The sequence below is a fragment of the Penaeus chinensis genome, chromosome 38 (genome assembly GCF_019202785.1).
Source record: "Penaeus chinensis breed Huanghai No. 1 chromosome 38, ASM1920278v2, whole genome shotgun sequence".
In the NCBI taxonomy this organism is placed as follows: domain Eukaryota; kingdom Metazoa; phylum Arthropoda; class Malacostraca; order Decapoda; family Penaeidae; genus Penaeus; species Penaeus chinensis.
In genome coordinates, this window is record NC_061856.1 from 6,446,392 (window position 1) to 6,457,954 (window position 11,563).

At 38.6% G+C, this 11,563-nt stretch overlaps 1 protein-coding gene across 7 annotated transcripts in view; it reads left to right on the top strand.

Moving 5' to 3' along the window:
• LOC125046132 overlaps positions 1-10,546 on the top strand; it is a 24,319-nt gene extending 13,773 nt beyond the window's left edge. For 2 of the 7 annotated variants that reach the window (XR_007116623.1, XM_047643787.1), the window contains one exon: positions 596-1,166. Coding sequence is in view for 6 of the 7 variants with exons in the window: in XM_047643787.1 (XP_047499743.1) it covers positions 596-622 (27 nt within the window). In the remaining variant the exon portion in view is untranslated. Of the gene's footprint in view, positions 1-595; positions 1,167-6,132; positions 7,450-9,813; positions 9,962-10,054; positions 10,446-10,473 lie in introns of those variants that run through there. The other 5 variants (XM_047643784.1, XM_047643783.1, XM_047643782.1 and 2 more) reach the window with 5 other exon arrangements.
• Positions 10,547-11,563: the final 1,017 nt, after the last annotated feature.

Genomic DNA, 11,563 nt, shown 5'->3' on the forward strand with positions numbered 1-11,563 from the left:
ATATATATATATATATATTATATATATATATTTTTTTTTTTTTTTTTTTTAACCAGTGTCTCTGAAAAGGCAAAAGATTTGGGGAGTGGTAAAAAGAGGGCTTGATAATAATACGTATTATGTTAATATGCATACTGTATATACATATTCTGGCTAGACATCCTACTGTACTCTATAGGCAAAGCGCACACACACATGCATATAAACACATTTTCAAGCCACACCAAGGCTAACAGCAATTATTATATTATCATGTTCATCATCGTTTATTGACATTGCTTATTATATTTTTTGTAGATATCTTGCCACAGGATTATCCTTTCGTGCCCTTGCATTTTCCTTTAGGGTTGGAGTGACAACGGTGGGAAAGATTTTTGCATACACTGTTATCACACTTGGGGAAGAACTACATGAGGAACACATGCCAGTCCCAATAAAGGAGTCTTTCAAATTGATCGCTGAAGATTTCTACAGCGTCTGGAATTTTCCTAACTGTTTAGGTTCGATTGATGGAAAACATATCCATGTTCAGTGTCCCAAAAACTCAGGATCAATGTACTTTAACTACAATTTTTTTTTTTCCATTGTCTTGCAGATGCACACTACATTGCTGTTGATGTAGGAGGCTTTGGAAAGCAAAGTGATGGTGGTACGCTCCAGGCCTCGGAGCTGTACACTGTCTTGACAAAGTGAAAACTAAAAATATCTGAATCTTCTTACCTACCAAATACAGATGTCAAAACCTTGTACGTGTTTGTGGGGATGAAGCCTATCCACTCTTGCCTTTTCTACTAAAACCGTATGGTGGACGTTATTTGACTATTGAAGATGCCACCTTCAACCAACATTTATCTAGGTGTAGAAAGTCTGATGAGTGTGCTTTTGGCATTTTATACAGCAAATAGCATTTACTGTCAATGTGTCAAAACCAAAGTTGATTTGATCATAATGTAAAATGGATGTGTGTTCTGCATAACACAATCATAGATGAAGAGGGTGTTGAACATGACCTAACTGAGATTGCTGTCTCAACTCTTCAGCAAAATGATCATAGGTATTGTCGGGGAAGACCGTCAAATGAGGATGTGAATGTTAGGGAAATCTTTAAATTTTATTGAAGTATCCTTTATTATACAAGGACCAAAAACAATAAACCATGTTTAAGATCACAGAGTTTCAGTAGCTGTGTTTTTGCAACTAAACTTACATAATTACTCCTGTACTGTATACAGTAAAAAAAACTAGAGATAAAATGGTTCATAAGGTTTAATATTTGTTTCACTGACCTCTGTTACATACTGCACTATTTTCGACAAAACATATTTCTTTATTAGGCTGCAACTATATACAGCAGACCACACACACAAACACACACACACACACACACACACACACACACACACACACACACACACACACACACACACACACACAAATAATATAACATGATTGTAAAGGCTATTTAGACGCCTTAAACATATGGTAAAGCAGGAGGAGTTAAAGGGGACGGTGGCTTTGACTCTTTATTTTGAAGGGTAACCAAGCACAGATAGAGATCACACGACAAGTCTTGGTAAGGCGTAGTGCGCGTGTGTCGCGGTCAGCCTAAGGGGGGGGGGGTGCGTAACCTCCCGGGCGGCCGACCTTGACCAGACAAGCGCGGGGCAGGAACTCTCCGTGACCTGGGTCATACGTGGCCTTAAGTACTGGTGCGTGGCGTGGGGGGTGCCACCGCCAGTCGCTTGGGTCCGGCCCCTCCCTGCTTGGGTGCGGCCCTTGCCCCACCGCGTGGGCACGCCACGTGGCAGCGCGCGAGCACGTGGGAGCCATAGCGTATACCTGCTTATGTACACAGTATAATGATAATATAATAATAATAATAATTGTAATGAATATGATAATAATATATATAATAATAAAATTATTTATAATAGTAATTATAATAGTAATTTGCCTACCTTCATACTTCAGTTCCTGGCTGATTTCAGCCCACAGCCTATCAACCACATTCCTGTTGGCGTGGTGCTTATTCCATTTATTCCACACTAGGTGTCTCTCATAAACTTTGGCTATCAGGAGCTCAACATCCATTCTGCTCTCCATTCAGTAGCATCCACCTGCACGGGTTGAGCAGGCAAGAATGATCAGAGCAAACAGGAAAGCAGGTTGAAGCAGGCTATAGGCGCTGACACACTCGAACCTGCTTCCTCTTTTCATACCTACGCGTGTTTATATGGTTTAATTCTGGGCATGGGTAAACCTGCTTTCTCTGTGCACACTCCCTAAGCAGTGAGAACCATGCTTAAAGGATGAAAGACTGATTTTTTGCCAGTCCTAAATGGCCTGAGGTACCATGGGGACGGTATTCCCCTGTTTTAGTTGTCTATTCCCTACCTCTCAAGGGGACCCTGAGAGGTGGACTGTTTCTCTCCTCAACATACTCCAGGCTTACCATTGCCAGTAATGAGGATGTTATACCCTCATTAGGGGCAGTGAGGCTTGCCCCATCAAATAGCGCCACCAATTCAAACTCCCCCGATTCCCTGACCCCAAGCTCTCCTTTGACCACGGCTCCGAACACAGCAGCTACTACCCCCTCCTCAATCCCTGCTAGTACATCTTCCACCCAAGTTAACACTCAATCTCCAGGAGACATTCCTACTCTCCTAACATTCTCAACTTCATCACCTCTACCCCCACAACCTTTTTCATCAACTACCCTTTCCTCCCTTATTACTAGTTTACAGCCTTATTGTCCACCTCTTCATAATACTACCTCCCTCAACACTACTCCTTCTTCCACATGTCCTTCCTTCTACTACCCCCATCTCTGCAAATATTTTAAATACTCTATTTAGCCCAGCCAAAATGGGACCGATTTTTCGTGATCCCTCCCCAGCTCCCTACTCTGACAACACTCCTCTCTTCCAGCAATGTCTCCAAAAACAAGTAGGCAAAGTCTCTTTCCGTAGCCGACCCGATCATTCCCGTCTTGTCACAGTAACATCTGAAAACCAAGCTATAGCATTATAAACCAGTCTCCTCTTCCTCCTATCATAAGAAAACCTTTGTCTCACAAAACTCCCCAACCAATTCCTTTACAGAAACTCTTGTAACTACTTGAGTCCCAAACTGACACCCAAACCCCTCATCCACCCTCAAATTCCACAACTCCCGCTCCCCCCACAATCAAAATGACTGCTGATATCCATCCTCTTTCTACTCATATTCCCCCTACACCCCTTCCTCCTACTCCCTCCCAACACAACCCATCCTGATACAACACCATCTCTCCCCTCTCATTCCTTATCTCACACCCTAGCTCCTCCCCCTCCACATTCTACATCGCGCACTATAACCGTTATCACTCATAGATCAACTAAAGTATAGCTCTCTTGCCTTTAAATATTCGCGGTTCCCATTCTCACAAACCTGACCTTCGTCAGGTTTCTTCTTATAATCCATCCATTATCTGCCTTCAAGAGACTTTTATCTCACACTTTCTGCTTTGACAACCTATTCTCCTTCCTCAGATGCATACATATCCTTCACTTGATCTGACCCCTTTTACCTAACCAGACCTTAACCCATTCACTCATCAACCCCTTTGCCCAACTTTAACCTTTTCAATATCAATCTAGATAGCTGACGTCTAGCAACTATCCACTAAGTCAATCGCCCTTCACAACTCTTTACTATTCCTTCTTATAGTGCTACGTGACCTATGGTGTCTAGTACATTTATTTTGCTTTTAACCATTATATATATATATATATATATATATATATATATATATATATATATAATTTATATACACATATATATACACATATATATACATACATACATACATACATACATACATACATACATACATACATACATGTAAATCTATATGTATATATGTGTATATATATGCATATATATGCATATATATGCATATATACAAATGTATATATATATGCATATATATATATATATATATATATATATATATGCATATATATATATATATATATATATATATATATATATATGTATATATATGCATATATATATATGCATATATATATATATATATGCATATATATATATATGCATATGCATATATATATATATATATATATATATATATATATATATATATATATATATATATATGCATATGCATATGGATATGTAAGCAAGCTTTCCGTTCGATGGGTCCCTAGGCTATTGAGCCCAGATCAGTAGCAAACAAGGGTAGATCTTTCAGTGGAAATTTTTAACAAGTGGGATGAGGACTCTGTCAGTATGATCCCGAGGACAAAATTCGATCAAAGCAGTGGCTGTCCAGAGGTGGACGTGGATCAATCAGAGCAAAATCTGAGTGTTCAAGAGGAAAGATCATGGCTACTGTCTTATGGGATGCAGATTAGATTTTGCTGGTTGACTTCCTCGAAGCAAGCAAGAAAAGAGCAAGAAAACAATTGCACTGCTTATTATGAATGCGTTTTCTAGAAAAATGTAAAAAAAAAAAAAAAAAAAATGCCCTGGAAAGCTACATCAATGTGTTCTCTTCCACCATAACAATGCACCCGCTCTGCAACATCCACCTTACAGACCCAGTTTAGCCCCCCCCCCCCCCCCCGACTTCTTTTTGTTTCCAAACTTAAATAATTAAAAGGTACCAATTTTCCATCGGTTGAAGATGTAAAAAGAGCTGCTCTGACTTGGTTCAGATCACACGACCCTCAGTTTTACTCAGATAGTCTTAAAGGCTGGTATCAATGTTTGCAGAAGTGTACTGACCTTAATGGATCATATGTTAGAAAATGAACATTGTAACAAAAACCGTTTTGTCATACTGCTCTTTTTCCATTAACTTTTTGAAGCCCCCTCATATATATGTTTACACACACACACACACACACACACACACACACACACACACACACACACACACACACACACACACGCACACGCACACGCACACGCACACGCACACGCGCACACACACACACACGCACGCACACACACACACACACACACACACACACACACACACACACACACACACACACACACACACACACACACACACACGCATACACATACACATACACATACACATACACACACATATACATACATATCTTTTCAAATTTTGGAATTCATGTTCTCTTTTGTTATTATTTAACTTCACTGTGTTGTTGTTTATTTTCTTTTCTGATGTGTGTTTACGGATATGTGCTTATACCATAAACTTTCGAAAGAGTGGAACGCGAGTCACGGTGCATCCTCAAAATGCCAGGGACGAAAGAGTGAAAAGAAGAATAATGGCGATCCCCTGTATATATGTACACACATACAGACACACGCACATGCACACTCACTTGCACATGTACACACTCGCACACGCATTCGCACTCGCACACACTCATTGGCAAGCGCACAAGCGCACACACACACACACACACACACACACACACACACACACACACACACACACACACACACACACACACACACACACACAAACACACACACACGGTGGGCGGGGAAGGGTGTACGAAGTGGGAGGGGGGCAAGGGGTGAGGGTCTCACCCATTAGCTCACAAAATGTTATCACAGCGCATCGTATCGTATGAATCTGCCACCACGTTAGTACCTTGACTTAATGACTATAGATTAAGCGACTGAATAGTGTTAAAGGCTTATTATGATTAAAGCAACTACCAATTAAGAGGTGTGGGAGGGAATCCAACTTCTCATAAACGTGCAAAGAAGTCATGAGAACTTATGTTTGTCGTCGTGGTTTAGAGAGACTAGATTACATTTTCCTTTTACAATTTATGGTTAACTAGAATTAATTAAGATACTTTAGAGACTGTTGAAATATAATTAATTTGCATAAAATCGCCTTACTTTTACATACAGTCATTTTTATACACATCTGCACCGCAATGTTCTGATATCATTTAGCACATTCAAATACAATATTAAGTTTCTCCATATTCTTGTTCCTATTGGACTATGTTCAGTCATGGTTCCTTTCCCATTGAGTAACAGATTGCTTTCCCTCTGGATATAAGTTGATTGTTGTACTGGAGAAAAAAAAAAATCTAAAAAAGTTAGAGTTCTCTTCCATAGATGCCTGCCAAGCGCGCCTTCAGAGATGCCTGGCTGGAAGACAGCAACTTCAAGGGCTGGTTGAAGAAGGTGGACGGCAATCACCAGAAAGCGTTTTGTGAAGCGTGTGGGTATCATCTCAGTGCCGAGATCTCCGCCATCAAGCGACACAAAACATCTCGTATTCACTGCACTAATATGATTCCATTTTATGCTTCCCTTTCATCAAGTACAAATACCTCAGCAGTTAGTAAATATGACATGACAACAAGGGCAGAAGTTAAATTTTTTTCATACTTTGAAGAGCATAAGATATCACTAAACAGTTTTGAGCATTTTAAAAATATATTGAAAGATGCTGTGCCAGATTCCAAAATCATCCAAAGCATGGCACTTAAAAACATAAAGCAAAGGAAACCAAAAAATTTATAATCTATCGCATGCAATTATAATAAAAGAACTCCAAAATAATTAAATTTCTTTAATTATTGATGAGGCAACTGGTAAATGCACATACAAAGGTATGCTATAGTTTGTAGACATTTCTATAACCATACACCGAAGTATAACAACCAAGCTCCTAGATCTAATATAATTTTTTAACAAGAGAATGAAGACGTTTACTCGACAATGACATTCCACCACACTTAACCATACTGAAGAGTTTTACAAAGTCCTCTTGGAACTGACGAATAGAAAAGATGTTTCAACCTCTATAATTAGGTATGCCAATTTTTGCTCTTGGTGTTCTTGACCTGCCGGCATCGAACGCCGATGCAGAGAGGCTATTTTTCCAAAGGAGAATTGATTAAACGGAAGTCTAAAATGATGCCATCTTTCTGGACGTGTGAAGGGGTCGAGAAGCCACGTCACGATTCAGCTGACGACTGAAGTGATAAACGCAGCACAAAAACCTGTCCAGGATCGAAACTTTGAGGATTAACTATTAATGTATTTTAGACTGATGTAGATAATACAAATATTAATCTGCTGTTTGAGATTACTTGTTCAATTGATTTATAATGCAAACACTTTTGTATGTGTAAAATAAATTTAACGTTGTTTAGTATGTTTTATTTCTGCTAATTTCCTTTCACCGTACTACTCGATTTTCATGTACCAGAGATAATAGGGAAGTTATATTTTTTCACTACCATTGGCAACCTTAACTTACAATATTCTCTTGTGTGTATAGGAAAAAAGGTTTGAAATGACAAGTTATGACTGACGAGAAAATCTAAAGCAAGTTACCATTTACTGTGCATTAAAAAAAAGTTTCATTGATATTACTAAACCGCACTTACGATAATAATTTTATCGTAATCTTTATTATTACTCTTACTATTATTAGTTGTTGACATCTGAAAAGAAAGTAAATTCCAAAGTGCCCAAGGGCTGCCCAGGAATATTCCTAGCAATTTGAGGTTTGGGACGGCTGGGGGTTCAAGTGGATGCGAAATTAACAGTTTGTTTCGAGTTGTTGCCCATAGTTTCACGTTATTACTCATATGATATCTCTGGAGTAAAAAAATCATACGATACGATTCGCTCTCTTGAGCAAATGGGTGAGACCATCACCGCGAATCCTACTCGTATACCCTTCCCAACCCTCCTACTAGATGTAGCCCTTCGTGCAGACCGGTGCGAGGGCTATAAGTTCAGAACTTTGGATCTTGACAGTTCTTAAGTATTTCTGTGTGTGTGTGTGAACTCGTATGAAAGAGTAAATTTTCATTGCTGATTTTTACTGTTTTTTCCCGAGGTTTCTGCCTTCCAGGGACTGCAAAGCTTCCATTACTTAATTTGCCATAGTTTTGTAATTGCAAAATATGACAATGGCCAAAATAGTCATAATAGACATTGTGGATTTTTGTCTTCAGTTAGATACGAGGATTTTTTATTTATTTATTTATTATTATTATTATTATTATTATTATTATTATTTTATTATTATTATTATTTTTTTTTTACCATCGTGGGAAGTCGGCTCCCACGATGGATTGCTTCACTCAGTGGAATGGATAGTGTTGTGGAGTTTAACACAGACGATGCTGTTGTGGACAAGAGCTTTGACATAGCAGCTATGATCGACTGTGTGTTAATGAAATTCTAGCCCCAGCGGCAAGCACAAGTGGTGAGTACATCACTTGGATCTTTAATATTCTGTCAAAGAGATGATACTTTTATTTCGAGATATTAAACTTGCTACCTTATACCTGGGGATGTGTGTTTGTGCACAAATGCTTGTGAAGGTGATTTATTGGATTATGATATTTTATTTGTATACCATTTTTCAGGTAAGGTGATTCCTAAAGAAATGCCAGCAAAGGAGGTTGATGATGTTGAGAGAATTATATACGATATCTTTATGTACCAAGGTGATTCAGCCTTTGAGCCCATCATGTACATTTAGATGGTGAAGAAAGGGAGATAAAATCCACTGAAAAGATCGTCACAGTTTTGGTAAAAATTCAGAAGGATCCAAAGAATTCAGCTGTGTAGGCTGACAAATATTTCCCTGTCCCTTGTCCCTGGTAGAGCTTCAAAGGTCTGCATATGGCTGCAGATATGTAGGAACTGTAAGGGAAAACTGTATTGGCCACCCCTCTCTCACACCCCGCTGGAACTATAATGAGGTGTTCACACTGATTTCAACATGTGTAGGTATTAAGGTATTAATATGACAAAACCACCAAGTCTCGCTATAATATGCTGTGAAGAAGTACAAGGAAAGAACGGATGCATGACAATTATCTTAGGTATTACATGAAACTGTTTAGATACATCATTGACCTCTGTATCTATAATGCGAGCGTGATTGTATATCCTTGGAAGTACCTGCAATGCCACTGAAGTTTCATCCAGATGTATCCAGCACCCGCAAGGCCTGGAGTGTAACTCCAATCAAAGTCACAAGGACCTCCCTCACCTGAGTGTCACTTCAACTTCCTAAGTGTCACCAAAATGCTAGTGTGCCTAGTGTGGAGTAACTTCTTGATTGTACCAATCTGCATCTTATCTAGCATGTCACTATGCGACTGACTTGCAAAGACTGTTCTAAAAAGGACTCTATTCATAGGTCTCAATAGATGTGTGAGTACCTTTGTATTTGCTTCATTGCCTTTAAAGAGACATTTTTGTTCCTGAGAAGCAAAATTGTATTTTTTTTTTTTTTTTCACTAAGGAAATACTGTGTGCCATTTGCAAAATTGTTTTTACAATAAACTGTGTACTAAATAAAAACAATGTATTTTCCTTATTATCTATGAAATACTACTGTCTAATGAGCTCGATGGAGGAGAACCACAAGAGCTTACTTGGAATGCGTGTGGTCGGCCATATTTCTACCACAATAACCCGCTTGGGATCAACGTGGTTTGCTGTGTTGCTACCAAAGTCACCATTTGGAATTTTCATTGCTGCGCATCAGTACACACAAAATATATATTTTAAAAACTTTAATTTATTCATTTATATATATATTTATATATATTTATATTACTTTTTGATGCACTTAAACAAAAAAAGAAGAAAAAAAAGTTTACGGGATGAACACATCAGGAATACAGATATTTTCACGGTATTTACATATTAGCGATATCGGTCAAATAATGTACTAGGAACCTAAGTAGTTCATAAGCAGACAGGTGTTCTGTAACCTGTTCGAATTAACACTAACATTCTACCATTGTTCAAGAACAGAGGAGGATTGTGAAACGAGCCCAAATCATTGCTCTCCGAGATGAAGGCCTATCCATTCGAGCAATAGCTAGTCGCATGGCCATATCAGCAACAACTGTCAACAAGTGGATCAAGCGGCATCAGGAAACTGGATTACTTAATAGTTTACGTAAGTTAAGCTATTGTATAAACTTTGGGCAAAGATGTAAATAAGTTTCATCTCTGTTATACTTGACAGTTACTTATGTCAACCTTCATACAGATAGAAGACCACGACCCCGTGTAACCTCGCGGGAGGAAGACGAGGCCATCATACGAGCGGTCGAAGAAAACCCATATACAAATGCCACAAGGTTAAGGAAAACGCTCCAGTTAAATGTAAGCCCTGAAACTGTCCGTAGACGGTTACACGAAAGTGGAGTGTACCAGCTGATCCCTGCCAGAAAGGAACAAAAGGCGAATCAGCACCACACAGGAAGACAGTGCATCATCTGTCGACATTCCGGAGTGAGGCTGGAATTCCATAGCAGTTTCGCAGATGAAGAAAATGTTCAGCATGAATCACAGGAAAATACACTTGAGAAGGTATGTAAAATGATATGATTGTTCATTTTAAGTGATTTACAGGCCTTGCGGCTGCATTTCCTGTGTTATTAATGACCGCCATTCTCTAACCCTTAGATGTGAATGTGACACACAAGGACATATGATTGAGAAGCAAAGTTGATGGAGTAGCTTGTAAATAAAATTCAATCTATTCATTTTTTTATTTCTTCCTTGACAAAAGTTAATGTCATTCCAATTACCTCTCAGATTTACTAAATCCAATGTTATATTACTAAGTAGCCTTTATCAATATATAATAGATCAAACTCAAAAACATAGCTCATCTTATCCTAAACATGCTCATTAAAAGGGAAAATCAGTGACGAGGTTGGTATTAAGATTTGCCGAGCCTTATCGCCAGGGGTTAGAAAATATCAAATACATGAGATGTATGCTCATATTCAGACATTTGGGACACCTCAGACGGAGAGCCAACGTCGGCCAACGGTGGCTGACGGGGGCGAGACAGCTCAAAGTGAATTGCTGAAGGTCGCGAGATGCCACCTAAGGCATCCTAAGTGTCTCTGAATATAAGGATTGATGTTTTGGTTTATAGAATCTGTTGAAACACATGAACATCGACCTGAAATGTGCTTGGCAGACTGTCGGAATTTTCTGATTAAATACCCACAGCGAATCTTCACATAATTTTATGGAATAACTCCATGTAATTAGAGCGTCTATTCCGGACCACATACAAGGCCTCATAAACGAACCATTAAGCAATTAGGTAATTATCAATTTATAGATTCTGTCATCAAATCAGATGAGAAAATCTTACAAATAGCATTTACAGACAGTGAAATGTGATGCATACCTTGCCTGCTCAACATGCCATGGTTTACACTGACAATTTTGGTGAAAACTGATATTTGTTTACAGGCGACATTTTGGGCAAAGATTTATTTTAAATTGAATGTCACAGATGGTTTGTTATTGTGATTGTTTTTAAGTTGCCAGAACCAGTGCCAATTGCTCTATTTTAAAAAATGTACCACACATTTTAATGAATAAGATTAACCTGGAAGAAAACACTGCAGTGCTTCCATGCTTTTTCATATATTTCCAATGGCTAATAGTAGTTGTCAGTGAAGATATTTGCAAAATAATATCCACTATAATGGTCTTTATTATAAGCATGAGCATTTCTTTACAGTTCTTTTAT